The sequence below is a fragment of the Papaver somniferum genome, chromosome 3, assembly GCF_003573695.1.
Source record: "Papaver somniferum cultivar HN1 chromosome 3, ASM357369v1, whole genome shotgun sequence".
Taxonomy (NCBI): domain Eukaryota; kingdom Viridiplantae; phylum Streptophyta; class Magnoliopsida; order Ranunculales; family Papaveraceae; genus Papaver; species Papaver somniferum.
This window is the reverse complement of record NC_039360.1, coordinates 198,517,833-198,533,170: the sequence shown is the minus strand read 5'-3', so window position 1 is coordinate 198,533,170 and position 15,338 is coordinate 198,517,833. Positions and strand designations below refer to the sequence as shown.

Below are 15,338 nucleotides of genomic sequence, written 5' to 3'. Positions count from 1 at the left end.
GCGGACTGGGTTCGCGCACTTAGCAAATAGGAAACGTGTATTCACACCTTGGAAGACCTAAGGGCACATTTGGATTCGTTATTTCGGGTCGGGTTCTTGAACCAAACTAAATACGTGAAGGCCAAGCAATGTAAACCTATAAAAAGGTGTTAGGTTATGTGAAATATATCACATCATTAGGTCACAAAATTGTTAGGGTTTGGAGAGAAGAAACATCATACGGAGCGATTATCAATCGTAATGTTATCTCTTTACTTTTCTTATATGTATATCATGGATGTTTCTACATCCATGAGTAGATAAACACCTATTGATTGAGGATGAATTCTAAGTTGTAAACTTGATTTGATTTAATATATGAATCTGTTTTGATTTCTTCATATGATTATCGTTTGTGTTTACTATTAAAATACTTGTGATTGATTGATAGATTGTTTAGGTGGCCAACTAAATATATTTGTTAGTCTAATCTATTGCTAGTAAGGGTTAGGATATCCGTAATTGTTGAATAATTCCTTACACAAGTAGAGAACGCGAGACCTTGCAGAGGGATTCTGTAAAGCGATCGTGTGTAGACACAACCCTAGCAAGTAGACCGAGCGTACTGAGTCTAACTACTAGGATCAAACCTAAATTCACAAAACCTAAAGCATTCGGTTGAGTTACACCTTGTAAGCATACCTCAGGGCGGCTCAGTTGAATATAACCTGGTAATTAAGCATACCTGTTATCCAGTGATTTAAGGAATTTTGGGAATAGCTAAGCGTACCTGTTATTCTACGGTTGGTGATAATCTATGATTAATGACGAATAGATAAATATATTAACTCATTGACAGTTTATTAACGAATAAGAATTCCTCAATCATATCTCTCTCTATTGGTTACAATACAACTTTGTTTGGTTTGATTATTTATTTTTTTCACAATCCAAAACAACCCCCCCTCCCCCCGACACTTGGACAACTAAAACTCACTGTTCTTTGTGGGAACGATCCTTACTTCCATTATATTACCAGTTAATTGTGTGGAAATAAGATTATTAATTTGTTGAGCCTACGACACCCATCATGTGCATAAAACTTGTTTCGGCTGGAAAATGATCCTACTATAATCGGTTTATCTTTGTGATAGATTTGATTGATTAGTTAAGTAGATCGGCATCAATACAATTCTTTGTGAATCAAAGTATTGATTGTAAAATCTTGACAATTACTTTGGTAATTGTTATTGAATAGATCTAAGGACCTGACAAAGGAGTTTATTGGGATAAACCGAAGATCCTTTTGTCAAACTCATATCACTTGGTTGAAAAGAGTTGTTACCGAACAGATTTGTTGTTCCTTTACTGTTCGGAATACGAACCAAATGAATTGTTCCAAGTGCGCGACTTATTGCAAGTTGGAGGCGCAGGGATACAGACGGAACTAGGTGAACTATAGGTTTAGTTGCTTGGTCTCAACTATACGAAGTTGGTTTAGATTTTGTATAATGGCTTAATCCTGAGAGCAATCAATTCTGGACAAGGACCTAGGGTTTTTCTGTATTTGCAGTTTCCTCGTTAACAAAATCTTGTTGTGTCTTTTACTTTTTTATTTCCGCAATTATAATTGTTTTATTATAATTAGAAGTAAAATACACAAACGTTAATTCCTATTTACTTGATAGCAATCCTATTGTGTTTGTTTAAGTCCGAACCTTTTATCAATTAAACATACTTCGTTGGTGTATTGTCTCGTTCTTGTATCCATAATCAATCACACAAGTTATCTTATTGTCGTATTGTCTCGATCTCGTATCTATAGACGATCACACGAAGTATGAACCGATTAGTTGTATTGTCTCGACTCAGTCCATAGACAATCACTTTCGGAGAAAGGACTTATAGGTGGAAAATTTTTATATTGAGGTATATTTGGGTACCCTCATCTTTTCAATTATAACTAAACACAACCCACAATCGGGTTAAATTCAACTTTTGTTATTTTCACAGCTAATTTTATACAACCTTAAATGAGGTTGACCATTGTAGTTCTACACAATTTAAGGTTTATTGTATCTAACATCTCGTATATGTATCTCTTTACATCGACCAAATATCCTTAGATTGTCCGTACCTCACGGTATCAATTTCGTATTGGCCGATATGTACCATATATAGTACCGTATTAACATGTATCGCCTACATGTATGGATACTACCCGATACTAACTGATACATAATAGAAAAGATATGTAAAAGATAATATATGATGATAGACAATAAGATCCATACCTTACAGTGTAACAAGTTAGCTTTATTAGTTAAGCTTGATTGTTAAGATGATGCACATTCTAAGTATGCATGCAAAGAATACAATTCGAGATTTGATAGTTCAAGGCAACAAATGCATTCACTGTCATTCAGTGATTAATCCATTTTTTAAAATCAAGAGTCAATGAAATTTCAATTAACATTCCAATGCATGAGTGTCATGATAGAAGGGAAGGATCCTTTGAAGTTCCAGCGAGATATTATCTAGAAGAACAAAGTTAATCATCTACTAGTTATTCAAATTGTGAAGTCGAAGTTAATACAAATTTCAATCTTTTGAAATTATTATTTTAACCAGCGGGGAAAATGAAATATGCTCAGTCAAATCTGATAGGTTGTCATCCGACCAAAATACTTCATATACTTTCGACAATAACGAGCCGAGTAGCAAGCCATGATCGTTTCCACAAAGACAAGGGATTATTATTTGTTGTTAAATTATTTCGTAATCAAGGGGCATTTATTTAGTTCGATTAATGTAAACTAATGAAAGTAAAAATAAATTAAGTTAAGGTTGTGATCAAGGGGAAAAATTACTAGTTAGAGGTGTTATCTTCCATCGCCAAACATGTTCATTAGTCGATTAATATCATCAGTCTTTTTCATACCAATAACCTTAGAGTATCCCATCGCGGGCTTACTCCAACAAAATTTCATATTTCATCAAGTGTACAAGAGACACTACTTTAATCTTTCTCTCTAAATAACTTGTCGGAATAGCCACTCAAGTTTAACCTAGTGAGAGCATTGATCTCTGTGAATTAAGATTGCTAAAATCAACCTGGCGCAAGAGCCACGTATATTTGAATTAGGTTAAGACTTTACACATAATATCACGATAATATTATTCGTCGTTAACAACTATGATGTGCTACTTGTGGTTAGAGTTTTTCGAAGATTCTGGATCCCAAATCCTAGTCAAGCTTTAGATATGAACACATGATCTTTCAATTCGTAACTTAACAAGCAATTTTTTTAATGGTACAAGGTTATATTAACAGTGGGGTATAGATAAAACAAACCGGCCACATTGATTCACATGTTCAGGACTTCGGATTACATCATCAACAGATAGAAGAGTTAGCTACTCATGAGTTTCCGGAAACCCATGGAAAATACATAAGAAATAGGAATCAAAGTAAGAATGTGTGCAAAACCCTATGTTAGAGCAGTGCTCGGTCGAACTCGCAAGTTTTGCTATCTCAAGCTTGTTCTCAATGTTAGTAGCAAAAAATTATAGATTTCTAGTCTAGTACATTTAAGTCAGTCTCTGATTAGGTTAGAGTATCATAGTTGAGTATCAGACATCACTGAATAATCCTCGAAGATTGAAGATTAAACAAAGACATTTGGAGAACTTCATCAACAAAGAGGTATGTGAAGACTGAACCATTCTTTTTACACACAAGTATTACCATTCTATCTATATGAGACTATGTCATATGACTTCTAGTAGATACTGCAAAGAAGAAATTTCGGATCAAGCTTGTCTTGTTAAACATCTCAAAATATGATTTAAGAAATAGTTTCGTATACTTGATAAACTTAATTAAGAACAATTTATTGTTCATGAACTATTTTTGATTTAAGTTAATCATTTAAAAATTACCCAAGCAATGGTGTTCATCATCTATGACAATGGGGAAAGTTTCAAATCGATTAAAGGGAGATTTCAGAATTACATGAAATTATGGAAACGGGAAGGTACACACACCTAGTACGTATACCATTACCTTCTAAGTTCGGAATAGGGGTAGGTACGCGTACCCAATAATCATACCCCTTCGTTTTGAGTTCGTGAATAGGGTGAAATACGCGTACCCACTACGCATACCTCAAGGGCCGAGTTCGTGAATTACCTTAAGGTACACACACCTTAGTCATTTGAATTTGCGAACGGGACCATGGGAACGCGTACCCTTTCACATAACTACACAGTACAAACTTAAGCAGATGCATTCATGCTATTTCCTGAAATACATTTGACGTTGCTATGAATTTCATAAACACATATGAGACATCTTGATCACTAAATCACTCCGTGTATCTGCATCATGATTCAAGTCTTAACTATTTAAATGAACACGGTTACACGGTTCTCGTACTCTGGACTATATTGTATATTCTTCTATGTGATATTAAGACAAATTTCTCACATGCTTACTTGAACTCCTAACAAGAGTTTCATCTAAACAGAGAAAGTGTTTTATTGAATCTCAAGTCATCTTAGCTTGAATTATAAGCAACCCTAGTCTTGAAAGTCTATAAATAGAGAGACTTAAACAACCAGGAAATTCAATTTTCGTGTCCCAGTTGTTTGCTAGAGTCGTCCTCTATGAACCTAGGTTTCTTATGAGAAATATAATTAGGTTTACGACTGAAAGACTTCGCCAGGTCTACCTATCTTTACCTTGATAGTTTTTGTATCCTGATCTTGTTTTTTCTGTTATCGAGGTTTAGTAATCTCTTTCAGGAACGAGATAGAAATAAATCGCAAAGTTTTTTCGTCTCAGATATTGTGATTCCTCAAGATATCTAAAACACTTTTTAATTTATTGGTTTAAGATTATTCTTTAAAGATGGTTAATAATCCAGGATTTTCAGCTAACTGAGTGTAGTTCCATATTTGTGAGGTTTGCTAGATTTATCTATTGCAAACAGATTTCCAAGCCTTGATCTATTAATGTAAAGGGAAATCAAATGGGTTTTTCCATTAGAGGCACATTGGTGTCAAAAATCTTCACTTAGGATGAAACAACTCTTAAAAACCGACACTGATTATATTTACATCATATGCCGATACGAAGAACAAAAATTTCTGCTCAATTCAAGGAGCAGCCGGCATTGATTGGGACCCATCATCATATGTTTGACTTTGGAACCAAGAATAACCCTTTGATGGAGATAAAGGTCGAAACAGTCGGCATAACTAGATGATGAATTACTATACCGAATCTATGCAGTTGGCATCCCATTCATCATTTAGCAATATCGACTATGAGTCTATTTCACTTATGTATCATGCGAGTCAAACCAAAAATCAGACATTTAATCGCGTTTTAGCCTAAAGTCGTTATCAAAAGCAACTTAAACATCTTTTTCTCGGTGAGATGAGGATTCCCTGACATCAAATTTCCTCACTAGAATCTCTCATTTCCTTCAAATCCCCTAAAATCCTCCTTCTTCTATTTTAAAAGGAAAAACAATAAAACAAACTGGAAATCTTTAGTTTAATCTTAACAAACTAATTCATTGGATAATTAATATTAACAAACTAATTAATCAATAAACAACTAATTAATCAAGGATAATTTAGCCATTAAAAATATATTTGGATAAGGGGTGTCCAATAATACTTCATTGTGTCTCTAGTCTTCGTGAAAAGAAATCCAACGACGATCTTGCTTATAGGGACCGAAGGAGAGAGTGGCTTACCTGAGTTGTAGCCCACCCCAAAATTAGTAAAAACTTATTTAGGCCGGTGTAATTCCTAAAATTTTCTTTTATCCCAGGTAAGAATTTGAATTAGCTTAAGCATCTCGTATTTGTATTCCAAAATCCATGCGATGCTCAATCTCAGCCACATCAAGTATACCATCTCAGCCACCTCAAATATACTATTTTTAGAAATTTATGTAGTATTTGTGTTATTGAACCAAAAGTTGTTCCGCTCAACTTTCATCAATCTCAGTAGGTTAAGTGTTTGATGAATTGTCTTAATGAACCCAAAGTTGTTTTCTTCAACTTTCGTTAATCTTAGTAGGTTAAGTGCTTGATAAAACTATATCCTTGATTATTTCTCTAATTTGTTTAATTCAGTAGTTTGAAGTGGTTAACTGAATTGCCTCAATAAAAAAATGGCCTAGTTATCTTGATGTTGCCGCTTTAGGGAGCATCCGTTAGCTCTGTGGTTTACACGGTGGCAAATGGTCTTAATTTTACGGCGGATTGATCAAGCTCTCCGGCATCCCTTTGAAGGAAGATATAAGTTTTCTAAGTAATAAGTCTGTGTTTATAAATTGTCTCACTACTCATCATTACTAAACAGGGAAACATCTGTTGTGGGGAGCGAGTTTTTTAGCCGCAACAAAGAGAGTTATATCTTCCTTCACTAGGAAAAGTTGCTCCGTCAAACTCTTTTTCCTTTTAGTTAATGAAAAATTGAGCTAAATATTCGGAAATGATAAACGTCCCGAGAAATTTCTCCCGAAATTTCTTCCGCAAGACACAAAACAGTGGGTCCCAAAACTCAACCCCCCTATAATTCATCATTGGGCCCCCGGGCTGTAAGTATCTGGAGAATTCGTCGGTCGGTAGCATCCCTTAAATATTTTCCAATTTAACAAAAATTCTAATGGATAGTGATCTTTATCTTTGAATATTATAATGCGATAATAATGTTTCTATTGCAATCAAGTTTTAACAGCTTTTTATATAGCTTAAGACCTTGTAATCTTCACTTCTTTCCTCCATCGTAAGTGTTGTTTTGTTAATGGTACTTGATGGTTTACATGCACGCTTCTTTCTATCAGGCGCTTTTCAAGCCCTTTTGAATTCCTCCTACTTTACTAACCAAGTATTTTTGTTCAGTGGATTTGCAAGGTTATATCAGCCGTCATCTATCATTCCTTTATTTTCCCCTTATTTTACGTTAATCGAACCTTTTTTTTTTTGCTAAGAAACAACCATTTCATTTTACAAAGAAGGGTCTTATAAGCTTCCATAATTTGTTCATTCCTCTCAGGATAGTTCAAAAAAGGAGGAAAAGAACTCCAAAAAGCTTTAATACACAACTTCATATCCCAGCGTGAAAGCCGGTCTGCAAATTTATTCTTTTCACGCCTAATATACACAAGATTATACCCATTACTACTAGAAAGACCACTTCGACAATCTGCTAGAAGATCACTACTTCTCCATCCGACCGAGCAAATGACTCCATTAACAAAATCCACAACCTGGAGGCAGTCACTAACAAATAGGACTTTAGAAAAGTTCAACTCCTGATCCCAGGACATAGCAAAAAACAGAGTAGTAGCCTCAGCACCAACTGCATATGGAACTAATCCAAAATTAGCACGAGAAAATTTCAAACCACCTGCAACATCACATAAGATCATGCCAACACCCATGTTAAAGTTTTTCAAAGATCCATCTAAGAAAAGGATGTGATTAATATTCTGAGAGGGAGTTTTAACAGCTTTCCAAACAGCAGGCACCACAGGAGAAACTATATAGGTATTTATCGTTCGTCTAGTGTTGAGAATGACTTTATCCAAATTCATAGTTGCATTCTGAAAAGCAACTTCACAACGCATCTTCCAAATGCACCACATAATAATAACGGCAATGCTAGGCCAACCCACTGGAAATGGCGATTGACCTAGCCCCACATCAAACCATTTAAGGAAATACTCATCAGGCCAAGAGAAATCAGTAGAGAGCAAATGTTGCAAAGAAGGAGCAAACCAAATATGCAAAAACACAGGACACTGAAAGAAGAGATGAAGAACAGTTTCCGAGTCACAAAAGCAAAGGGGAAAAGAGGTATCAATGAAAGTATTATAAGCGTTCATAGTAGAGTTAACATGCAGCATATGGGAAAACACCTTCCACATAAAGAACTTGATCTTAGGAAGACAGTGAAGAGACCAAACCTTTTCCCAAAAATTTGAATCTTCAGCAGAACAATACTCATTTGTGAAAACCTTATAAGCAGATTTTATAGAGAAATTACCATCTTTAGTGTGAGCCCACATAATTTTATCATCACAGAGAGAATTAAGACGAATTTTAACAACATCTCCAGGGAAGAACAAAGCATTCAAAAGACCAACATTCCAGATATTATGCTGAGAATCAATAAGCTCACTAACAAAGGTAAAATTATTGTAGTTTGGATTAATAGACAAAGGAGGGATAGTAGAATTAGGCAACCAAATTGAAGACCAAATTCTAGTAGAGGTTCCATTCTAGTAGAATTACAATACCTTTCCAAATCCATGAGGAAGTGTCAGCAGCTTTATCAATTTCCAGTAAATTTTGATTTGAAAAATACTTATCTTTCAAGAACTTAGAAATTAAGTGATTAGGAAACTGAGTAATTCGCCAAGCTATTTTAGAGATAAAGACTCGATTCATAGCAAAGGAGTTTGGAATACCTAGACCTCCAAAACTCTTAGATTTTCCAATATCAAGCCAATATCGAAAATAAGCTGCACGACGTGGGTTTTTCTTCACCCACCAAAAAGTTCTTTGAATAACATCAAACTTAGAAGTAAGTTTTTACGGAAATGGAAAACAAGACATGTGATAAGTTGCAAGGCTGGACAGAACATGCTTAGTTACTACAGTTCTACCAGCACCATTCAGATTTGATTTTTTCATATTGCCCAATCTAGCATAGAACTTATCTATCAAAAACTGAAAAGATTTGTTTTATCTATACTAATGAACAATGGAGTTTCTAAGTATTTTTCAGAACTAGACAGATATTTTTTTCCCAAAGTTCTAGAAAGCAAATTTTGGGTGCTTATGATGCATATTCGCACTAGTGAAAAAACCATATTTTTCAAAATTAATCGCCTGACCTGAGGCTTGAGCAAACTTGTTCAAGATTTTCATAAGATTTCTAGCATATGCAATTGAAGCTCTGTAGATTCAGCGAAAAATAAATTAGTAATAGTTGGACAGTTGTTTTTAACCTAGAAACCTTGAATCAGATTGCTCGATTCCGCTTTGAGAAGCATTTGTGAAAGTGCTTCCATACAGAGAATAAAAATGTAGGGGGACAGACAATCCCCTTGGCGAATACCTCTAGAAGAAGGGAAAACTTGCCCCGGAGACCTGTTGACAATAACTGAATACGAGACAGTACTAATGCACTGAAAGATTAAGTGACGCCAAACATCCGAGAAACCGAGTTTCTTGAAGACCGCTATGATAAATGACCATTCTAATCTATCGAAAGCCTTCGAAAGATCAAGCTTAATGGCAGTATAACCTTTTTTTAACTCTCTTATTGATTCTTTTAAAAGAATGTAAGATCTCATGACTTATTATAATGTTATCATGTATCTGTCTATAAGAGATAAAAGCTGACTGAAAAGGAGCAATTATAGTATCAAGTAAAGGTTTGAGACGATTTGTTAATATTTTAGATATTATTTTGTAGACCATGTTAGTTAAACTAATAGGTCGAAAATCATTCTGCGTAAAAGGATTTTGCACCTTTGGGATTAGGGCTATGAAAGAGATTCAATTTCTTCAATAAAAAATTAGTCTTAAAGAAACTCTGGATATGCTTTACAACCTGATCAGAAATGATGGTCCATTTATCACGAAAAACCCCGCCAGAAATCCATCCGGACCAGGAGAGTTCCAGGTTTCCATATGCTTAACTGTAGAAAAAATTTCATCGATGGTAGGAATAGCCACCAGAGAGAGGTTCAATTCATCAGAGATAATAGGTTGAACATCATGCAACACATCTTGAATATCGACAATATTTGGATTAGAAGAGCGAAAAACCTTTTTGAAATGACTTTCAAACAGAGAAACAACTTGCTCCCTAGACTCCAACTAGTTACCTTGCTCATCCCTAACCGTATTTCTAAGCTTTACTGTGTTATGAAAGAATTGAGTATTTTTATCATACTGAATAAAGTAATTTATTCTAGATTTTTGTTTATAGAAAGAATTCTCAATTTCATACCAATAGTCAAGCTGCTTAGAGTAGTTTAAAATGAAAAAGCCTAAATCAGGGGTATATGGCATCGATTGAAGTCTTTCGATTTCAGTGTTCAACCTAAGAATGGTGGTTTGATATGACTAAAAGAGTTAACATTCCAGAGACACCGATCATTTTTCACATTCAGAGTTTACCAGCCACTATAAAACTCGGAGATCCCTTTACTTGTTTAGACCAAGAATTAGACAAAATATCCTTAAAATCAGGGTTCAGCTGCCAACATTTGAAGAATTTATACGGAATGTGTAGCTTTTTTTCCAAATGAAAACAATTCAAAATAATAGGACTATGGTCCGAATAGACTCTGCCTAAGTTTGTAACTCTAGTTTGAGGAAGAACAGACAACCACTTATCGTTAATAAAACCTCTATCTAACTTTACGAAATAAGCTCAGCAGGATTCTTAAACCTTCTACTGCACCAGGTAAAAGGGTTACCGAAAGAGAAGATTTCATTCATATTCAGATCAATCATTTTTGCTCTAATAAAATCTGGGACTAAGGAGTTTTCAGCAATACGTCCTTTCTTTTCTGAGTCATGTAAAATAAAATTAAAGTCTCCTAAAAGCATCCAAGGTCTGTTAGCATCTTCGTTTATACTACTTAATATGTTCCATTGTTTTCTCCTACCAGAAACATTTAAAGATCCATATACAAAAGATATTAAGCAGTTTTTAATACAAGGAGTAATATCACACACCACATGTATCATATTGAAAGAAGAACCGATAACTTCTAAATTAGATTTCTCAAAATATCCAAGAGCAAGACCTCCCGATTTTCCCACTGAGGGGACTACATACCAAGAATTAAATGACAAGTGATGGCTAAATTCCCTAATTATATCCTTATCAACCATGGTTTCAATCAGACAGACAACATCAAATTTATATTTTTTAAATAGGCTTAAAATATGAAGAAATTTCCTATTAGAGCAGCAGCCATTGATATTCCAACACAGAAACTTCATGATAGCTCAGATAAAAACAAATCAGTGCAACAAACAAAAGGATAAACAAGCAGAAAACAAAGAACAAAGCACCAGGGAAAAGAGAAGCACACTAAAAAACAAGAAGACTAAATTGTGAACTAAACAAGATATCGAAAAGGCAAGAAATTTTAAGGGGAAAGATACAAGTTACTTACATGGTCACGAGCCACAGGGGGTTCCGCATCCATAAAGACAGTGTCCATCATCATGAGATCAATTTCTTTTTCAAACTCTTCATCTGTAACAATAGGCTCAGGTGGAAGCGAAGCCAATGGTACAAGTTCCAACACTAACTCATCCTTGAGATATTCATTCTGATCAGCATTGAAAATAAATCCATTATCCTAACTTGAGTGCATCAAAACTTCTGAGGAGTGGTTCAGTTCTAAGGAAGGGCTGAATATAAAGCCAGCAGAAGTGAATACAGACTGAACATATGCTATACAAGATGTAGACCAAATCACATTAGCATGAGAATTACTTTGGCTTGTAGTGAGACCTAAACTACCCGCATTGATATATTTGTAGTACTAGCGTAAATCAAATCCTAACTTTTAATATAGAGGAGCTAAAGATTTACTCCCACAAAAACCAAACAGAGAGATTAAAGCCTACAACTCCTAGTTAACCTTCATACAGTTATAATCATAAAGTGAATAAAAACATCTTCATCTAAGATCATTCCCAAGATTAAATTGACAGAGAAAATAAAAATCTTTGTAGTAGTAGCATAAATCAAATCCCTACTTTGAGTAGGATCTCAAGCATCCCAGAAAGAAAATCCAACTGAATAAAATTTTAATTTAACCCTTATCTGAATCAGAATCTTTTGCATTATGTTATAACTTCAGTTGAAAAGTATCGGTGAACCATACCTAAATCTAAAGAAGAGCTGTCATCTCAAGTAGTTGTTTGATTGATAATCTCATGATGATGCCTCTGAATCTCTATGTCGGCACCCCCGTTAGCTCATGACCTAAATTTGAAAACACAGAGAAAAAACTTTGAATTAAGACCAAAACAGAGATAAGGTAAACTAAATCAAAAACACAATTCTAAAGGATTATAAAGATCATAACGGACTAAGAAATAGAATCAAAGATTGAAAGATTCAGAAAAATTTCTAGGGTTAGGTCATAATAAAAAACTTCGATTTGTAAAAAGAAATCAAAAATGAGAAAGAAAAAAAAAATCAATCGACTAAGAATCAAGAAGAGGGCATGAAAATCTAAACAAAATTAAGAGAGAATTCATGAATTTGCAAAGAGATGGAATAGAATTTTGAGGTTGACTAAGTCAGCGTCGCACGACTTTTTCGCCCCAAAGCAGCACTACAAAGATAATATACCTAGATTCAATCGAACCTGTTATTGCAGTTTCTCTGCTCTCTATCTTTCCATTATCATATTCTAGTTTTAATTTCATGGTTCGCCTATTGGAAATTTTCTTTTAACACCCTCAACATAAAATCCTGGTTCCGTCGCTGTTTACTTACCTTTCGGTCATTAGGATATGTTCTGGTAACCATTATCTCACAAGCAGAAAATTTTCTACTGTATTCGATAAACAATACCTTATATGTTTTATACCGATGTGCCATTGTACTTTTTTTAAATTTTTTTAATTTGGTATAGGTCCGGACCTGCCCCCTGGCAATCGAAGTCACTCCCCTAAATAGACCCAGTCCATTTTCCACAATAAAGCTATAAGTATTTGCATAAGAAGAATATCTCAGAAGATCTCAGAGACTCGCTCGATCCACTGACCTCATATTTGAGAGTCAGACTTCTGGTCAATCGGGCTAACTCCTCATCAAATATACCCCTAGTCTTTTTGGTTGCGCTATATGGAGTAGTGTCCTATACCTGGTGGCACTTGCTCTTAAAATACAGAAACAAGGACGATATTTAGTTATTTACCACCTCAGTGACCTCCCCCGTTTTCTCTTTCACAAACCATCGCTCCGAAGGGTTTAAGGCTTTAAGCCTACGTACAGTGCACTAGTGACCAAAAGTATGCTCATCATTACCTAGGCGGCTAGGCATATGAGATTGACCAACTAGATAACCTGACCTACAAAGGGCGGTAAATAGGACGAAGATGTTGAGATTTATGATGATAAATGTTTTGAATTTCGGTTTACTGGTCGTGCATGACAAGACAAGCAAATAATGATCACTAAATCTTATTAGATTTGCTTGTATTGTTTTGGAGTTTGAGAAAAATGGCTGATTATTTAGTCATAAGGGGAAGAACTAAAATTATAAAAATAAGTTACTTGGGCTAGATGCTGCATCCCATATTACCAAAAAGAAAGGAAAGTAGATGCAACGTATTTACTACCAGACAAGAAAATTTAGGAAACAGGGAAAGAACAAGAAAAACGAAACAATTACTCAAGTCTTAGGTCAAACTAGAAGTGAGTACGATTCAGAATTTGCACAGTATAAATAACAAAGCAAAGCAAAACGAAAAGAAATTTATAAAGATAAAGTTGCCTAAACAGTAACTTTCTATTCTCTAGTCAATCTCACCATCCATTTCCTGTCACCAGTCACCGCTACATTTTCTCACGCCATCACTAGTCACTACTCTCTATTCTCCTACAGGTACTTCTTTAAAGAAAGTCTTATTCTTAAACCCTACCAAACCCCCTTCTTCGATTACCAATTTCATGTCTTTAACAATGGAGCCCTTCAACTTACTCAAATTCTGGAGAGGTGTTACTGGTGCTGCCACTGGATTTACTAATAATACTGACATCAAAACAACCACCATGAGCTCAACTGAAGATGAAGAAGAAGAAGAAGAAAAACTTGACGAAGGACCATTTTTTGATTTAGAATTTAAAGCACCTGTTGGTGTTGATACTGATGATGGTCAGAGTGAATGTAGTGGAGAAGATGATGAAGCAGATTGTGAATCAGCTGGAACCGATAACGATAGTGAAAGAGAATACATTTTTACTGGTTCAGCTAACTCTAATCTTTCGTTTTCTCCTTCTGATGATAATCTGTTCTTTAAAGGACATTTTCTTCAGCTTGTTGGTGATGATGAACCTCAATCAAAGACTGTCAAACGAAAATCTTCAATGTTCAAGTTGGGTTTTAAGAAATCCTTAAAGCCAAGCACAGAAAAGGTAGAGAACAATGGTGCAGATTCTCCATCTCCAAAATTCAAGAAACAAACTTCAACACAACAGAGAATTAAGGCGGAAGAAATTCCAATCATCTCATTATTTACTAGAGAAAATAGTTTGAGATACCAATTTAATAAAGAGAGTCTACATGATGAAATTGCTTCAGAAGATAAGAAACTCGTAAAAGGTGTTGTTCAGAAGTATATGAAGATGATCAAACCACTCTATGTAAGCGTTTCTAAGAGATACGGAGACAAATCTAGGTTTTATAACGGGTCTGTAACAACATCACCTCTACAGAGATCTTCTCCTAAGAAGTACAAAAAAGAATGTGAAGATAAATTTGAGACTTCCAGTAAGTCCCCTAAACAGGGGAATTTGCCATCAGGATTAAGAGTTGTTTGTAAGCATCTCGGAAAAAGCCGATCTTCGTCGAATTTTGCTGCTGTTTCTCCGGTGACATTTCCATCACAGAGGCAAGACGATTCCATGTTTCAACAGGAAGACGGAATTCAGAATGCAATCCTTCATTGCAAGAAATCCTTCAATTCAAGATTCGAATCTTCAACTTTGTTTTCTAATTCAGATTCATCACTGCTCTCAAGATCTATTAGCGACCCTTCTCATGAGAAGTCAATCGATTTTTTATCTGAGAAAATGAAACTCTTCGACCAAGATGAAGCCGAGAATGAAGAATATTTTGATCTATGATCGAAAAAGGTTTCAAATCTAAAGTAATTGATTAAGCGTTTTTTAAGTGTTTTATTCTGTAAAAATCTTACTAAGTTAGAATTTTGATGCTAGTTAGGAACTTCGAATTTCAGTAGTAGTAGTCCAATCCCAACTCCCAAATCAAAAGAAGAATTACTGTGAAAATGAAGTGATCTCTCTTGATTTAATCATAGATTATAGAAATATTAGAAATTACTAATAAATAATATTACTAAATTTCGTGGAATCTCAATTTCAAATTTTCTGGTCTTTTCTTTTGCTTGACTAGTCTTCCTCTTTCTTTGGGATAAATGGTAACAGCAAAATTCAATAAAGTTATGAATTGAATGATTAGTTTATTACAGTACTTTATTTTCCCGCCTTGCCGATGCATCAGTGTCTGTCTGACCGTCTGTCTTTAGTGGTCAGCGCTCAAG

At 34.9% G+C, this 15,338-nt stretch overlaps 1 protein-coding gene across 1 annotated transcript; it reads left to right on the top strand.

Annotated features, from left to right (window-relative positions):
- Positions 1 to 13,579: 13,579 nt before the first annotated feature.
- LOC113362023 (probable membrane-associated kinase regulator 2) lies at positions 13,580 to 15,028 on the top strand. The gene has a single exon (XM_026605046.1). It carries the CDS (start codon positions 13,726 to 13,728, stop codon positions 14,899 to 14,901), a length of 1,176 nt encoding a protein of 391 aa, XP_026460831.1. The 5' UTR covers positions 13,580 to 13,725; the 3' UTR covers positions 14,902 to 15,028.
- Positions 15,029 to 15,338: the final 310 nt, after the last annotated feature.

What these genes read in the sequence shown, in the direction of transcription:
- LOC113362023 (XM_026605046.1), top strand. Translation starts at nt 13,726, where the DNA reads ATGTCTTTAACAATGGAGCCCTTCAACTTACTCAAATTCTGGAGAGGT.